This window comes from Heloderma suspectum, chromosome 1 (genome assembly GCF_057233095.1).
Source record: "Heloderma suspectum isolate Gila_16-S chromosome 1, 16-S_ref, whole genome shotgun sequence".
In the NCBI taxonomy this organism is placed as follows: domain Eukaryota; kingdom Metazoa; phylum Chordata; class Lepidosauria; order Squamata; family Helodermatidae; genus Heloderma; species Heloderma suspectum.
Window position 1 is genome coordinate 112,571,520 of NC_139458.1, and position 17,845 is coordinate 112,589,364.

Genomic DNA, 17,845 nt, shown 5'->3' on the forward strand with positions numbered 1-17,845 from the left:
TCTTTGGCATTGCCCTTCTTTGGAAATGGAATGTAAACTGACCTTTTCCAGTCTTGTGGCCACTGTTGAGTGTTCCACATTTGTTGGCATATTGAGTGCAGCACTTTAACAGCATCATCTTTAAGGATTTTAAATAGCTCAGCTGGAATACTGTCATCTCTGCTAGCTTTGTTGTTAGTCATGTTTCCTAAAGACCATGCTTCAGGTCAGAAGGTGTCCAATATACTACTGGGGAAGAGCAGAGGGAATTTCCAAGTAGCGCCAGAAAGAGTGAAGCAGCTGGGCCAAAGCCGAAAGGACACTCAGCTGTGGATGTGTCTGGTGGTGAAAAGAAAATCCGATGCTGTAAAGAACAATATTCTCTAGGAACCTGGAATGTCAGATCAATGAATCAAGGTAAGCTGGAGGTGGTCAAACATGAGATGGCCACATCGACATCTTGGGAATCAGCAAACTCAAATGGACAGGCATGGGCAAATTTAATTCAGGTGACTATCATATCTACTATTGTGGGCAAGAATCCCTTAGAAGAAATGGAGTAGCACTCATAGTCAACAAAAGGGTGGGAAAAGCAGTACTGGGGTACAATATTAAAAACGATAGAATGATCTCAGTACGAATCCAAGGCAAACCATTCAACATCACAGTAATTCAAGTCTATGCCCCAACCACTGATGCCGAAGAAGCTGAGGTTGATCGGTTCTATGAAGACCTACAACACCTTCTAGAACTAACACCAAAAAAAGATGTCCTCTTCATCACAGGGGATTGGAATGCTAAAGTAGGAAGTCAAGAAATCACCGGGATAACAGGCAAGCATGGCCTTGGCGTACAAAATGAAGCAGGACAAAAGCTAATAGAGTTTTGCCAAGAGAACATGCTGATCATAGCAAACACTCTTTTCCAACAGCACAAGAGACGACTCTACACATGGACATCACCAGATGGTCAATATCGAAATCAGATTGATTATGTCCTTTGCAGCCAAAGATGGAGAAGCTCTATAGAGTCAGTAAAAACAAGACCTGGAGCTGACTGCGGCTCAGATCATGAGCTGCTTCTTGCAAAATTTCGGCTTAAAGTGAAGAACGTCGGGAAAACCACTAAACCGTTCAGGTATGACCTAAATCATATCCCTTATGAATATACAGTGGAAGTGAGGAATAGATTTCAGGGATTAGACCTGATAGACAGAGTGCCTGAGGAACTATGGACGGAGGTCCGTAACATTGTTCAGGAGGCAGCAACGAAATCCATCCCAAAGAAAAAGAAATGCAAGAAAGCCAAGTGGCTGTCTGATGAGGCTTTACAAGTAGCTCACGAAAGAAGGGAAGCGAAAAGCAAGGGAGAAAGGGGAAGATATAGCCAACTGAATGCAGAGTTCCAGAGAATAGCAAGGAGAGACAAGAAGGCCTTCTTAAATGAACAATGCAAAGAAATCGAGGAAAACAACAGAATGGGAAAGACTAGAGATCTCTTCAAGAAAATCGGAGATCTCAAGGGAACGTTTTGTGCAAAGACGGGCATGATAAAGGACAAAGAAGGCAGGGACCTAACAGAAGCAGATAAGATTAAGAAGAGGTGGCAAGAATACACAGAAGAACTCTACAGGAAAGATCTGAATGTCCCTGATAGCCATGATAGTGCGGTCACTGAACTTGAGCCGGACATCCTCGAGAGTGAAGTCAAGTGGGCCTTAGGAAGCATTAGTAACAACAAAGCTAGCGGAGATGACAGTATTCCAGCTGAGCTATTTAAAATCCTAAAAGATGATGCTGTTAAAGTGCAGCATTCAATATGCCAACAAATCTGGAACACTCAACAGTGGCCACAAGACTGGAAAAGGTCAGTTTACATTCCAATTCCAAAGAAGGGCAACGCCAAAGAGTGTTCAAACTACTGCACAATTGCGCTCATTTCACATGCCAGCAAGGTGATGCTCAAAATCCTACAAGCTAGGCTTCAGCAGTATGTGAACCGAGAACTACCAGAAGTACAAGCTGGGTTTCGAAGAGGCAGAGGAACTAGAGATCAAATCGCCAACATTCGCTGCATCATGGAGAAAGCAAGAGAATTCCAGAAAAAACGTCTATTTCTGCTTCATTGACTACGCTAAAGCCTTTGATTGTGTGGATCACAACAAACTGTGGCAAATTCTTAAAGTGATGGGAGTACCAGACCACTTTACCTGTCTCCTGAGAAACCTGTACGAGGGTCAAGAAGCAACAGTAAGAACCAGAGATGGAACAACTGATTGGTTCAAAATTGGGAAAGGAATACGACAAGGCTGCATATTGTCACCCTGCTTATTTAACTTATATGCAGAGTACATCATGAGAAATGCCGGGTTGGATGAATCAGAGGTCGGAATTAAGATTGCTGGGAGAATTATCAACAACCTCTGATATGCAGACGATACCACCCTAATGGCAGAAAGCGAAGAGGATCTAAAGAGCCTCTTGTTGAGGGTGAAAGAGGAGAATGCAAAAGCTGGTTTGAAACTCAACATTAAAAAAACGAAGATCATGGCATCTGGCCCTGTCACTTCCTGGCATATAGAAGGGTAAGAAATGGAAGCAGTGACACATTTTACTTTCTTGGGCTCCAAGATCACCGCAGACGGTGACTGTAGCCCTGAAATTAAAAGACGCTTGCTCCTTGGGAGGAAAGCTATGGCAAACCTAGACAGCATAGTCAGAAGCAGAGACATCACCTTGCCAACAAAGGTCCGTCTAATCAAAGCTATGGTTTTCCCAGTAGTAATGTATGGCTGTGAGAGCTGGACTATAAGGAAGGCTGAGCGCCGAAGAATTGATGCTTTCGAACTGTGGTGCTGGAGAAGACTCGTACGAGTGCCCTGGACTGCAAGGAGGTCAAATCAGTCCATCCTAAAGGAAATCAACCCTGAGTGCTCATTGGAAGGACAGATACTGTAGCTGAAGCCCCAATATTTTGGCCACCTATTGCAAAGAGAAAACTCCCTGGAAAAGACCCTGATGCTGGGAAAGACTGAAGGCAAAAGGAGAAGGGGACAGCAGAGGATGAGATGGCTAGATACCATCACTGATGCAATGAATATGAACTTGAGCACGCTCCGGGAGAGAGCGCAGGACAGGAAGGCCTGGTGTGCTATGGTCCATGGGGTCACGAAGAGCTGGACATGACTGAACAACTGAACAACAACAACAACAACAACAATGCTTCCTAAGGCCCACTTGACTTCACTCTCGAGGATGTCCGGCTCAAGTTCAGTGACCACACTATCATGGCTATCAGGGACATTCAGATCTTTCCTGTAGAGTTCTTCTGTGTATTCTTTCCACCTCTTCTTAATCTCATCTGTTTCTGTTAGGTCCCTGCCTTCTTTGTCCTTTATCATGCCCGTCTTTCCACAAAACGTTCCCTTGATAGCTCCGATTTTCTTGAAGAGATCTCTAGTCTTTCCCATTCTGTTGTTTTCCTCGATTTCTTTGCATTGTTCATTTAAGAAGGCCTTCTTGTCTCTCCTTGCTATTCTCTGGAACTCTGCATTCAGTTGGATATATCTTCCCCTTTCTCCCTTGCTTTTCACTTCCCTTTGTTCCTCAGCTACTTGTAAAGCCTCATCAGACAGCTTTCTTGCATTCTTTTTCTTTGGGATGGATTGAGTTGCTGCCTCCTGAACTATGTTATGGACCTCCGTCCATAGTTCCTCAGGCATTCTGTCTTTCAGGTCTAATCCCTGAAATCTATTCCTCACGTCCACCGTATATTCATAAGGGATATGATTTAGATCATACCTGAATGGTTTAGTGGTTTTCCCTGTGTTCTTCAATTTAAGCCGAAAGTTTGCAAGAAGTAGCTCATGATCTGAGCCACAGTCAGCTCCAGATCTTGTTTTTACTGACTGTATGGAGCTTCTTCATCTTTGGCTGCAAAGGACATAATCAATCTGATTTCGATATTGACCATCTGGTGATGTCCATGTGTAGAGTCACCTCTTGTGCTGTTGGAAAAGAGTGTTTGCTATGAGCAGCATGTTCCCTTGACAGAACCCTATTAGCCTTTGTCCTGCTTCATTTTGTACACCAAGGCCATGCTTGCCTGTTATCCCAGTGATTTCTTGACTTCCTGCTTTAGCATTCCAATCCCCTATGATGAAGAGGACATCTTTTTTTGGTGTTAGTTCTAGAAGGTGTTGTAGGTCTTCATAGAACCGATCAACCTCAGCTTCTTCGGCCTCAATGGTTGGGGCACAGACTTGAATTACTGTGATGTTGAATGGTTTGCCTTGGATTCGTACTGAGATCATTCTATCGTTTTTGAGATTGTACCGCAGTACTGCTTTTCCCATCCTTTTGTTGACTATGAGTGCTACTTTATTTCTTCTATGGGATTCTTGCCCACAGTAGTAGATATAATGGTCACCTGAATTAAATTCGCCCATGCCTGTCCATTTTAGGTCGCTGATTCCCAAGATGTCGATGTTCAATCTTGCCATCTCACGTTTGACCACCTCCAGCTTACCTTGATTCATTGTCCTTACATTCCAGGTTCCTAAACAATATTGTTCTTTACGGCATCAGACTTTCTTTTCACCACCAGACACATCCACAGCTGAGTGTCCTTTCGGGTTTGGCCCAGCCGCTTCACTCTTTCTGGCGCTACTTGGAAATTCCCTCTGCTCTTCCCCAGTAGTATATTGGACACCTTCCGACCTAAGGGGCTCATCTTCCGGCGTCATCTCTTTTAGCCTTGTGATACGTTCCATGGGGTTTTCTTGGCAAGAATACTGGAGTGGGTTGCCATTTCCTTCTCCAGTGGACCACATCTTGTCGGAACCTGTCAAGACCTGTCCTTCTTGGTTGGCCCTGCATGGCATACCTTATGGCTTCACGAAGTTACGCAAGCCCCTTCTCCACAACAAGGCAGTGATCCATGAAGTGGATACTTAGAGTAGAGCAATTCATATAAATGGGAATTAAGTTAGTCATGTCTAATCTAAGTCCTATTGATTTCAGTGGATCTGCTCCAAGTATGACTATGTCTGAATCCAACCCAATTTTTGCAAGGTGTTAAAACTGAGACATACACATGGGCGAAACAGGGGCATGGTAGAGATGGAGTAAGATGTGGCATGTACAAACCTATCCAGTTCCACAGGGTTTAGGACCAGCTTCCCCCTTCTTTGCTGCTTCATTACAATGTTGCATCATAAAACAGGAGTCTATATTGAACATGTAAGTAAGAAACAACCAAAGTTATAACTTGGCTAGGACTAGGATGCTGGTAGTAGCTTGAATCATTGCAAGAACTGGTGTAGCAACAGCCCTTTGCAGTGAACCACAAGATAAAGTGTAAAACAGTGCTAAAAAAGATTATGCTGTTAAAGAATGTGTACTCTTCTGTATAATATGCAAACACCTTTAATGCAATGGAACCCTTTATTGGCTGTACGTAATATACCTGTGCTACAGGCATCCAGCTTGATTAGGGTCCATGTAAATCTCTCTATAATGTATGAATTCTCTGCCTGTGGAGACAGGGCTCTAGGCAGTTTCTTATAATGTGGGAACACCTAAGTATTATCATAGAATCATAGAATAGTAGGGTTGGAAGGGGCCTACAAGGCCATCGAGTCCAACCCACTGCTCAATGCAGGAATCCAAGTCAGAGCATCCCTGACAAATGGCTGTCCAGCCTCATCTTGAAGGCCTCCAGTGTGGGAAAGCCCACCACCTCCCCAGGTAATTGGTTCCATTGTCGTATTGCTCTAACAGTCAGGAAGTTTTTCCTGATGTTCAGCCGGAATCTGGCTTCCTGTAACTTGAGCCCATTATTCCGTGTCCTGCACTCTGGGATGATCAAGAAGAGATCCTGGCCTTCTTCTCTGTGACAACCTTTCAAGTACTTGAAGAGTGCTATCATATCTTCCCTCAGTCTTCTCTTCTCAAGGCTAAACATGCCCAGTTCTTTCAGTCTCTCTTCATAGGGCTTTGTTTCCAGTCCCCTGATCATCTTTGTTGCCCTCCTCTGAACCCTCTCCAGTTTGTCTGCATCCTTCTTAAAGTGTGGTGCCCAGAACTGGACACAGTACTCCAGATGAGGCCTAACCAGTGCTGAGTAGAGGGGAACTAGTACTTCCCGGGATTTGGAAGCGATGCTTCTATGAATGCAGCCCAAAAGAGCATTTGCCTTTTTTGCAGCCACATCACATTGTTGGCTCATATTCAGCTTGTGATCGACAACAATTCCAAGATCCTTCTCGCTTGTAGTGTGGTTGAGCCACGTATCCCCCATCTTGTAACTGTGCATTTGGTTTCTTTTTCCTAGGTGCAGAACTTGGCATTTGTCCCTATTAAATGTCATTCTGTTGTTTTCTGCCCAGCGCTCCAGTCTATCCAGATCACTTTGAATTTTGTTTCTGTCTTCCAAAGTATTAGCTATCCCTCCCAATTTTGTGTCATCTGCAAATTTGATCAGCATTCCCTGCACCTCCTCCTCCAAGTCATTAATAAAAATGTTGAAGAGCACTGGGCCCAGGACTGAGCCCTGCGGTACCCCACTCATTACCTCTCCCCAGTTTGAGAAGGTCCCATTGATAAGCACTCTTTGAGTCCGATTCTGTAGCCAACTGTGGATCCACCGGATCATTGTTTCATCTAGCCCACTTTGAGCTAGTTTGCTCATCAGGATATCATGGGGCACTTTGTCGAAAGCTTTGCTGAAGTCGAGGTATATGATGTCTACAGCATTCCCACGGTCTACAAGGGAGGTTACTTGATCAAAAAATGAGATCAGATTTGTCTGGCAGGACTTGTTTTTGACAAATCCATGTTGGCTTCGAGTAATCACGGCATTGTTGTCAAGGTGCTTCCAGATGGATTGCTTTATGATCTGCTCCAGAATTTTCCCAGGGATTGATGTCAGACTGACTGGTCTGTAGTTCCCAGGTTCCTCCTTTTTACCCTTTTTGAAGATAGGGACAACGTTAGCCCTCCTCCAGTCATCTGGCACTTCCCCCGTCCTCCATGATTTCTCAAAGAGAATAGACAGCAGTTCTGAGAGTTCTTCTGCCAGTTCCTTTATTACTCTAGGATGCAGTTCATCTGGCCCTGGAGATTTGAACTCATTCAAAGTAATTAGGTGTTCCTTGACCATATGCCCGTCGATCTCAAGCTGCAATCCTGCCCCTTCAGCCTGTACTTCGCCTTTGCCAGGGGGCTCATAAACCCTCTTTTAGGAGAAGACTGAGCCAAAGTACGAATTGAGCACCTCTGCCTTTTCTTTGTCATCTGTTATTGTTTTGCCATCCTTATTTAATAGCTGAACCACCATTTCTTTCCTCTGCCTTTTACTATGCACGTAGCTGAAGAAAGCCTTTTTGTTGTTTTTAACATCCCTTGCTAACCTCAGCTCATTCTCAGCTTTAGCCTTCCTGACGCCATCCCTGCAATTCTGTGCTACCTGCCTGTACTCTTCCTTTGTTACTTGGCCTTCTTTCCACTTCCTATATGTGTCCTTTTTTGTTTTCAGGTCATCCCTAAGCTTTTTGTGAAGCCACATTGGCTTCTTCTGTTGTCTTCCACCTTTTCTTCTTGTTGGAATTGCTTGTGATTGTGCCTTGAGAATTTCCTTTTTTAAAAGCTCCCACCCATCTTGGACTCCTTTTCTCGCTAGCATCGCTTGCCGTGGGACCTTACTGATCATTGTTCTGAGTTTATGAAAATCAGCTTTCCTAAAATCCAGAGTACGCGTTTGACTACACTCGGCTTTTGCTTCCCTTAGAACCAAGAACTGAAGTACAGCATGGTCGCTTTCCCCCAGAGTTCTTGTAACTGCTACTTTGTCCACTAAGTCATCTCTGTTGGTTAGGATCAAGTCAAGGATAGCTGATCCTCTAGTTCCTTCCTCTACTTTCTGTAGGAGGAAGTTATCCGCCACACAAGTCAGGAATTTCCTGGAGGGGCCATGTTTTGCAGAATTTGTCTCCCAACAAATATCGGGGAAATTGAAGTCCCCCATTACTACTACATCATGCTTCCTTAAAACATTGGCTATTTGCTTTTCAAAAGTTTCATCCTTGTCTTCTCCTTGATTGGGTGGCCGGTAGTAGACTCCGACCACCAGGTTCCTTTTATTCTTTGCTCCATTTATTTCAACCCAGATGCTCTCGATGGGGCTACCAAGCTCATCCTCCTGTATTTCTGTGCAGAGATATGTATTTTTCACATACAGTGCAACCCCACCTCCCTTTCTGTTCCTCCTGTTCTTTTTGAACAAGTTATATCCTTCAATTGCTGTATTCCAGTCATGAGAGTCATCCCACCAAGTCTCAGTTATACCTATCAGGTCATAATTTCCCTCTTGCATTAAGAGTTCAAGTTCGTTCTGTTTGTTTCCCATACTCTGGGCATTAGTGTATAGACATCGAAGACCATGTGCTTCATAGTCTGGCTTTCTTCCTACATGTGTCTGAAGACTATTATTGGGCGCTATCAGAGCTGTTCTCTCCATTGCAGTGCATGTGCCTATGTCCATTGTTACCCCCAACATTACATCTCCCTTCCCCGTAGGATTCAGTTTAAAGCCCTCCTGATGAAGTTCTTCATGCTGTGGCCAAACACATTCTTCCCATCCTTTGTGAGGTGCAACCCATCCCTAGCCAACAGCCCATCTTCCAGGAAGTATAGCCCGTGGTCCCAGAATCCAAATCTCTCTCGTCGGCACCACCTTCGTAGCCAGTCATTCACCCGGAGTATTTTTCGTTCCCTTTCTATCCCTCTTCTAACTACTGGAAGGATGGATGAGAAAACTATCTGGGCCCCAAAGTTCTGGAGTTTCCTTCCCAAAGCTTCAAAGTCTGACGTGATCTCTTTGTAGCTCCGCTTGGCGGTATCATTTGTTCCCACATGGATGAGAAGAAAGGGATACCTGTCAGTGGGCTTTATGAGTGCAGGCAACCTTTCAGTCATGTCTCTAATCTGTCCTCCCGAGAGACAACATACCTGGCGAGTCCATGGGTCTTCGTGACATACTTGGGTCTCGATCCCACGCAGCAAGGAGTCTCCCACTACTACCACTCTTCTCTTCTTCTTCTTGTAGGCCTGGGTTTCATTGCCTCTGTTTGACTGACCTTTAGTCTCTTGCTCACTCTCATGCAGGTTCCCCTGTGATTCTTCCTCTGCAGGCTGTCCTCCAGTCTCATCCGCAAGTACCTGGAATCGATTCCACAGCTCCACTGCTTCCACTGGTGCAGAGTGGCGTCTAGTTCTTCTTCTCCTAACTGTCACCCTTTTCCAAGGAGTATCCTTTATTCCATTTTTCTTCACCTCAGCATTTCCCACTGCCTCATCTTGCTGTTGCTCTTCAAGCTTCTGGTCTGCCCTTTGCTGCTGTAGTTCCCCCATTCTGTCCAAGAACTCTTCGTGTTCTCTTATTCCCCGGAGGGTCAACAGTCGCCGCTCCAGTCCACTTACTTTTTCCTCCAGCAGCGTGATCAACTTGCAGTTGTTGCAGGTGTAGGCCATGTTGTTCTCAGGCAAGAAAACAAACATTGCACACACCTTGCAGGTCACCACCACTGGAGAGTCTTGTCCTTCCATAGCCTCTTTTCCCTTTTTGTGTCTAGCTTTGTGATTGTTCTAGACTAGCCTGTGCCTGCTCCTCTACTCAGTAGAGGTTAAAAGCAGAGTCCCACTGGTGTGAAAGTGTGTGCTACAAGACAAATACATGGAAAAAAGTTAGTTAAAATAAAAAATAAAAATAATTAAAAAAAATGTTAATTTTTTTAACATTTTATGCTTAACATATTGTTAAGCATATGGCAGAATTTTCATCATATGTTGCTTCAGTGGTTTATGATTATGCTGAAAGGACACTTTTTCCCTTTCCCCCTTAACACTAAAACTTGATTTTGTATATTTCAGCACAAAATAATGTTTGTTATACCAGTAAATGGTGGTGGGGAATAAACATCATGTTATTTATAACACACCAAAGGTGAGCTCAGCATAGATGATTGGTTCCTTCTTTGTACAACAATGCCATGACGTGGATCAGGCTATGAGGTAGTGATTGACCCACGCTGGGATATGGATTCATATTGCAGCTGCTATTCAAAATTGGCTCTTACACCCATAGCTATAGCTGATTGATATTTGACAAGCCAATGCATGTCCTAAAGCCCTGATGGCCACTTCTGATAGGCCAATATGCTTTGGGTGCCTGCCTATTTAGATCTGCTAAGCGTGCCTTCTCTCCTTGGAGACATACATAGCTGAAAAACTAGAGCTAAACTTTATTGGAGCTTTTGGAATTCCTCTTAATACAGTTACGGTTTTTTAATCAACGCATGTCTTTCCTGCAGCTGTTGTTTGTCTCTAACTAAGTTGTAACTGACACCAAAGTAACAAATACTTTGACAGGTCCAACATCCTGCCTTTCTTCTCCATATCCTCAAAATTTGAACATTCCAATCCTAAATACGCTTATTTTGACACAAGCTCTGTTGGTTTAAATGGAACTTTAATCACAAGGCAGTGATCCTAGGCATGCTTATCTGGCAGTCAGTTTAACTGAAATTGGGAAGTATTTCAACAAGTATTCTGGGCTGTAGTTAGTTGTATATTGTCTTAAAGGTGGACCGAGTTGCATTGTTAAAATTTTCTGCAACCCTGAAGGTGAAAGTTCTCTGCATTATGTACCTTGTGCTCAAGAACCGAACCATGTTGCACACCCAGGAAGATGAGACTGTTCACCCATGGGTAGAGTTTGACTTGAATTTGGAGGACTTATCTGATCAGTAATATTCTGTACTGCCAATAGATCTTCTTGGTTGGTATGCTATTTGTACTCTAAATCTGACAAGATGGGAACCCCAAAATAGGCCACCCAAAGTAGTAAAAAATGGGGAACAAGAGGAAAAAATGTTTGCTATAATCCAACACATTTTGGACCCTAATGGTCCTTCATTGTGGAAATTCAGGACAAAGAAGTTTTCAGATTTGAATATGTGGCAGATGATTAGCAAGATGTTTCCTGGTGAGTGGATGGTTGATTCCAGAATGCATATAACCAGCTGTCATAACTTGCTTACAGGCTTGCTTTGTGTTTGCTAAAAGCAAACATAGCACTGTTCTTCAGTTCTCTTGTGTTAGGAAAGTCCAGCTATCAATCTGTGAAAGTACAGGAATAGGCAAATAATGGAAGTAGAAGGGTAGATTATTCTTTCCTTTTAACAAATAAATAACAGAAGCATAGAACACTGACTCCTGTTCAGACATTGGACAAGATAGCAGCAGAGAGGGGACAACAGAGATCTAAACACAGAAGTTCTTTTTTTTCAATCTCTTATCAATGGATGCATTCTGTATATACTTTTTTTTGTCTATTTATCCTTTTTCTGTACTGCCCTTCATGAATGGTATGTTTCTAGACCTTTGTATGACAAATACATTTTCCTTCTCTGGAGTTGTGTTCCATGGTGAAGCTTTTGAATTGCACCATTTCTAGGTTTACCAAGACAGCAGTGGCGGTACGTTACAGTTTATATCTGTCTAGTTTACATCCAACACCCAAATGGGTAAAGATAGGTAATGCATCCATACATTAATTTCTGATGCAAAGATTACAGAGCAAATTCTATTTATATCAGTATTCTCAAATGGACAACAGAAATTATGTTACTTTACCTGTATCTGTAGTATACCATCAGAATATTAACAGATTTGTATGCAGCAGGTGGACAGCAGAGAATGTAGTTAAAAACAAAATTAAGTTTTTCCAAAGTGAGAGTTATACATCTAAAGGCGCATCTTGGGTAAAATATTTTTAATAAGACATTTAGGGAGCAATCCTACCAGGATAGGCGGCCGCCTCCACGCTTCAGCTGCCCTGCATTTGCGGCTAGACAGCCGATTTTGGCTGTCTAGCTGCGGGAACTTGGAGCAGGGGAAGCGGCAGCTGGATGACACATTGGATGTGTCGTACCATCATTTCCGAGTTCCCTGCCTCGGCACACCCCCAGGAACACCCCCTTGTCGCCGCTCTGCGCTCCTCTTCCAAGCACGGGGCCATTCTGTGCTGCCTATGAGGCAGTGCAGGAGGGGTTGAAAGGCTGACTAGCAGCCACTGGATTGTGCCCTTATTCATTAAAACATCTGGAGGTGGATCCCCAAGGACAGCCACTTCAAGAATTGTGGGGGTGGGGGTGGGGAAATAGTCAAATGCACCCTTATTGTGTAAGAATCTTTGCTCAGGTAGCTGCCTTGGATGCAACAGAGGAGTTGGGGAGGGAGAGAGAGAGCAACAGATGTAACTGAGTAGTCAGAAGTAGAACTGTAAGAGAAACTTGTTTATTTCTGGGTTCTAGTCTGCTTTCACTACCAAAACGCCATCCAGAATTATACCTCTTGCCTTCAAAAAGATCTTTTGTTTTTTTGACACCAAAAATGCAAAGCTCTCCAAAACATATCACCTCCTATACTGTTTATAGAAGTTCTGATGTGCCACATTTTAGGACTATGGGTCGAGAGGTTTATTAACATGACCTTTCTACAGGTATTAAATATTTGAATTGGGAGAGGTTCTCTGTGTAGACTTGATGGCTTTCTGTGAGTGATGACACCAGTCTCTAGTAGTGTATATATAACCACCTGAGTGGTATCTGGGAACTATAAGTTCATTGGTTTTGACATTATATAAGTAATTTATACCTTGTTTTAATCATGATTTTGCTAGATGGAGGCAGAGGAAGAAGGTTCTAAAAGGATAACAGGAATTGATTTTGAGAAGCTGCCTGCCAACTACCACAATGAATCCTACACAGATACAAAAATTGGAAATAAAACCATACATAGTCACCAAGAAATTAATAAGGTAAGCAGCTGTATTTTGTATGCAATCTACATAATAATGTATTATTATGCATTTTGTCCATGCTCTGAAAACAACAGATTGCTTTAAAGCCTTTTACATTGTACTGCCCCTAAAGGTTAGTTCAAAAGTTTCAACTAATGGTAGAATTATGCTGTTCCTCTCCTGACAACACAGTGAACCAGGGGCAATGCCGGCTTGCCAAGGGTCCCGGTCCCTTTCCTTCGACCGTTGGTCATGTTGTGGCTTCCTGGCTTTTGTGTATTTCCCCACTCCTGTCATTCTAAAAGGTTGAAATGCCTCTGTTAAGGATTAGCTACTGGAAGTAAGAGCTTTAAGCTAAGATATGCTGGAATTTTTGGTATTTTGCCCCCACCCCCATTGTCTTTAGCCACACCTCCTTTTGGCTTTTGGAATGCGAGTACAAAGAATGTCTCTGAAACTGAATTCAATCCTTGGGCTGAAAGAAGTTTGACCTCCTTGCAGTGTACTCATTTCATCCAATCTCCACTAATTATCACTGTCTGGGTCTGGTTCAAGATGCTGGCTATTGTCTGTAAAGCCTTTAATGGCCTGAGCCAGCATATGTGGAAGAACTACTGCCTTGCTGTGTCATTTTAGGTGGCAGGTGAATACTTCTTTCCTGTTTACTTCAGTGTGCACATATGTTTAATGTGGGTTTTGTTGGGTTGGTATCTTTTTAAAGAAGACTAGCAGTTGCTGTTTTAGTATGTGTTCATGGTATGACTTTTTAAAAGAAATTTGTGAAGTGTAAAAATGCAAATTTAGTAGGCAGGAACTGAGTGTAGAACAGCTGGGATAAATGCACAAGCTGTATGCTAATAGCACAATCCTATACATGTTTACTCAAAAGTAAGTCCCACTGTGTTCAGGGAGATTTCTCCCAGGTAGTCTCCTCTCAAATCACATTCACATCTGTGGGAATTGCTTTAAAGATACAACTACCAGAATTACAGCCTTGGATTGCCACAGTGCCCCACCCCTCCACTAATTGATGTTTTGGAGCTTTATGTTGTTTGCTTGTTTCAAGGATAAAAGATTTCTGCATGTCTTTCATGGTTTTATATTTCATAACAAATGAGCCTTCAAACTTTCCATAAGCAGCATCGAGTCTGTGGCAATTCAAAAGACATGTCCATTTCAGATTTGCTACAAAGTACTATTTTTGTTTGTGGAAGCAAAAACACATATAGTGGTACTGTTTGACTAAAATGGATTAAAATTTTGATTTGCTATATTCCATTGCAATATTAGGTAACAGATAACCAAACTGGATCTACTAGCTATTCTGAAACAGTTATTACATCAATACAAGAAGGGGAGCCCAAGAAGAATCATGTAAGTAACTTCTCCTTTTCAAAAGTAAAATGAGAAACCAGTAACTTTCCAGAATCAAAGTTGTCAAGCCCTGGATGGAATGACTAAAATGTTAGGAGTGGGAGAGGGGGTCAACAGCCCATTTGTTACAACAATTCATGCTTTATGGGCTATTTTATGTCACATGCAGAGAACTGAAGTGAATAATATGCTTCATGCCGAAGGCCCAATTCAGGTGCTTGTTCCTCTGTGTGATGCAGGACAGGGCTGGGCCTTGGGAACATGAATGCCTGGCGCCACATGAATGGCATGTGGAAAGATAATTATTCATACAAATATATACATAATTGGTCCAATCTATGTGATTATTCCGCCCCTTTGGGGAAGGATTATACAGACTTGGCAAACCGTGCACCCAGCATAGCATGATTTGCCTAGCTTGCGTAAAGTGTCATTTGCATGGCACCATGCTTAAGGGTTCCCAAGGCCCATTCCTGGTACCCATCACATGAAAGATGTTACTGTGCATCCCAGTGTTTGAACCAAGCCAGAGTTTAACCCATCCAGTACATGAACCATGTGATGCTGGGGAGGGCAAATCATCTTCTGTCCTGATTTTTTTTTTTTTAATCCTTCCCTTGTTTGATTTGCTAGGTAATCTGACTAGTGGGCAAATTTCTTGCTGACCATAAATATGGCAATTGAAAAAGGTGGGAGGGATGCTCTTAGTTTAATTCTTCAAGGGCATATCTTAAATGAAATTTAACATCTTGGCAAACTTCTTATAGGGAGTAGATTGCATTCCAAACCCGAAACCCAAATCTGAAAACCTTACTAAGTAGGAATAGTTACTGACATTTAGTGGTGTAAAATAAACTTTACTTTCTCCAGTAATTGATACTTAGAGATGCATCTGAGTTTTATTTTCCCTTCACTTCTTCCTAGGATAAGGCTTGATGTCCAAGTCTGGTTTTAGAGGTAAAGCTGTATGTGGACCAATACCAATAAATGGGAAAAATAATTTGTAAGCTTTATAGAATACCATTTTAAATAACATGGATCTAAAGAGAAAATTCCTTACCTAAGAGCTGTTTGACTGGGGTGGAGCAGGCTGTTCAGAAGGTTGTCCTTCATTTAAGCCAAGCCTGGACAGTGATCTCTTATAGATGCTGCAGTTGCAAGATTGCACTGAACAGGGGTTTGGAATAGATGACCTTTGAGGTCCCTTCCAACTCTGAAATTATTTGGGAGTAGACACAAAGCCTTATTTTAGCTCTCCATCACAAAAGACCATACTTCATACTGCAGTTTTGGTGACAAGTCAACTGATGTCCTTCTGGCCTCCAAGTGAAAATATCTGTTTCTAGTCCTAGAATAGGAACTGGGCTTTTTGCCAGTACTGGCACAAAAATCTAGTTCTTGGAAGGTGCTGTGCTGTTGAGAGGCGCCATTTACATAGACTAACTATTCCTTACTCAGATTTCAGCTAGGATTGATAGGCACTAACACAGATGTTAGGCTGTCATCCAAGAATTTTATGAACTTGAACTGTGAACTGACAGACCTGGGGTAAATGGTGCTTGCCCAATTTAGTGGGTCTTGCTCTGACTTTTTCCCCTAGTCTGATCTGCATCAAAAGATAATATATAATTTGATATAATATATATATATGTTCCTACATTCCGATTACAGTAAAATATTATATTATATGAAATTAAGGATTTGGCTTGTGCTTAATTTCCCACAAGTCTCTTTCCTATATATTCTACATTTATGGATCTTAGTCTATTCTCTCAACTTAAATACAATCAAAATTTTGCTTCTATTTAAGTTGAAAGAAAATAGGTTAGTTCCAAAGGTTCTGCAAGTGAAAAGCTGTTTGCACAATTATCTTTTCTGTCCTTTCCTCCCTTGTGCAGCTCTTCTCACCCCCTGCAAAGTTTCTTCAGAAGGCAGGGGGCCTAACAATGTGGACTGTGTTTAGGAAGTTTCCTGACCCTCCAGAGAGGCATTGCAGTGGCCTGCACTGAGGAGGAAGGCTGGGAAAAACCCTCGTGGGAGTGGCCTTCCACGTCAGCAGTGTTTGGATGCAACCCATAGACTTTAAGATCCATAAATAATATAGGGGAAAAGCCATGTAACATGGCTCATGCTATACAGAAATATTAACTTCAGTGTCTCCTTTCCTGATCAATGGTCTAGGCATTCTCTGTTATATTATATTTATGATTATTATTAAATTGCAAATGTTAGGTATAGCTTTTCAAAATGGCCCGCCTTTACTCTTGTGGTTGAATTTCACTTCTTTCAAGTAGCATAGCTAGAATGTCTGAGTAGTAGGAACATAAGCATTTTGTATCAATTTCCAGTGCAGTTGCCTGGAAAATAATTCTCTCCTATTTTTTTCTGCCTTCCCAGGCACAACTAATTAACTGAAGCTCATTTGAAGAGAGCTTCATTAGAAGGAAGTTACTGGTCACTCCCATCTTTCTAAAGATGTTAAATAAAACTTCTGCTTAGGAGTTTTGTGAGTGACAGCTTCTGTTTCTGTCCCTGAACTCAAAGGGTAATTTATGCCATGTTATCATGGCTTCCCTTAAGTTGAGACCATAGATGGAGGGATATCAGTTATTATTTTATGAATGATTCTGTATTTAGGCCAACTTCTTATACTGCCACCAGAAGTGGAATACACTGAATAAAGTAGATTTTATGCTGACTGACCTCTTTACCTTTGGGGAGATAGGCTGTAAATAGGCTGTGCTATTAGCACAAGGCTACCTTGATCACCCTTGTGTCTCTTCAGGAACTAGCTGCAGCCTGCATTAGATACCACTAACCTTCTGTCTGCATTTTACATAATATGGTAAATTTTGCATTTTACATAATATGGTCCCCTGTCTGCATTTTACATAATATGGTCCCCTGTCTGCATTTTACATAATATGGTCCCCTAAAAGGGCTGGGGAACAAAAGTGCATTCCCATGCAAATATGGAAATATCCCCTATGCAAATATAAAAGATTTTATATTTGCATAGGGGATATTTGCAAATATGGAAATATCCCCTATGCAAATATAAAAGATTTGCCACAATCTGTCCAGAAAGCGCTGCCCGCTTTCTGGACAGATTGTGGCAAATCTTTTATATTTGCATCACATTTTCCTCACTGTAAGATTAGGAAAGTCAATAATTAGATTCCTCCAAGAGGATTCTGGATTAAAATATGAAATTGCAAAGCCCAGTTCACCTCAATTTGTACTCCTGGTACAAGAGTAAATAAATTTATCTTTGAGGCTTCCCAGATGGAAAACTAAATTTTCTGGACTGCCTTCTGGAGAAGATTCTAAAATGAGGTGTTTTCAAGATTTCCTGAGGTGATGATGTTTGTTTTTGACAGATACCACATATCTATCCATTTCAAACACAAAGGGACTGAGTTAGGAGAGCCCTGATGAAAAGTGTGTTGTCCTTATGTTTGATTAGGTCAATTTGGTTTTGGTTCTAGAAAATATCTCAGCACATTGCAGAGTCTCTGTAAATTTAAGCGCACTTCTCCTGATGCTAAGGAATGTCATATCTCATAAATCCAGTATGTCTTATTTGAAAGTAGTCTGTGTTTCATCTCCTCATTTCTTCCAGTGTTTGGCA

General features: G+C 42.2%; 1 protein-coding gene across 1 annotated transcript in view; it reads left to right on the forward strand.

The window, feature by feature from the left end:
- DKK3 (dickkopf Wnt signaling pathway inhibitor 3) overlaps positions 1–17,845 on the forward strand; it is a 45,769-nt gene that overhangs the window by 13,783 nt on the left and 14,141 nt on the right. The window contains exons 3-4 of the mRNA XM_084853840.1: positions 12,721–12,858; positions 14,131–14,214. Of these exons, the coding sequence (XP_084709966.1) occupies positions 12,721–12,858; positions 14,131–14,214 (222 nt within the window). The remainder of the gene's footprint in view (positions 1–12,720; positions 12,859–14,130; positions 14,215–17,845) is intronic.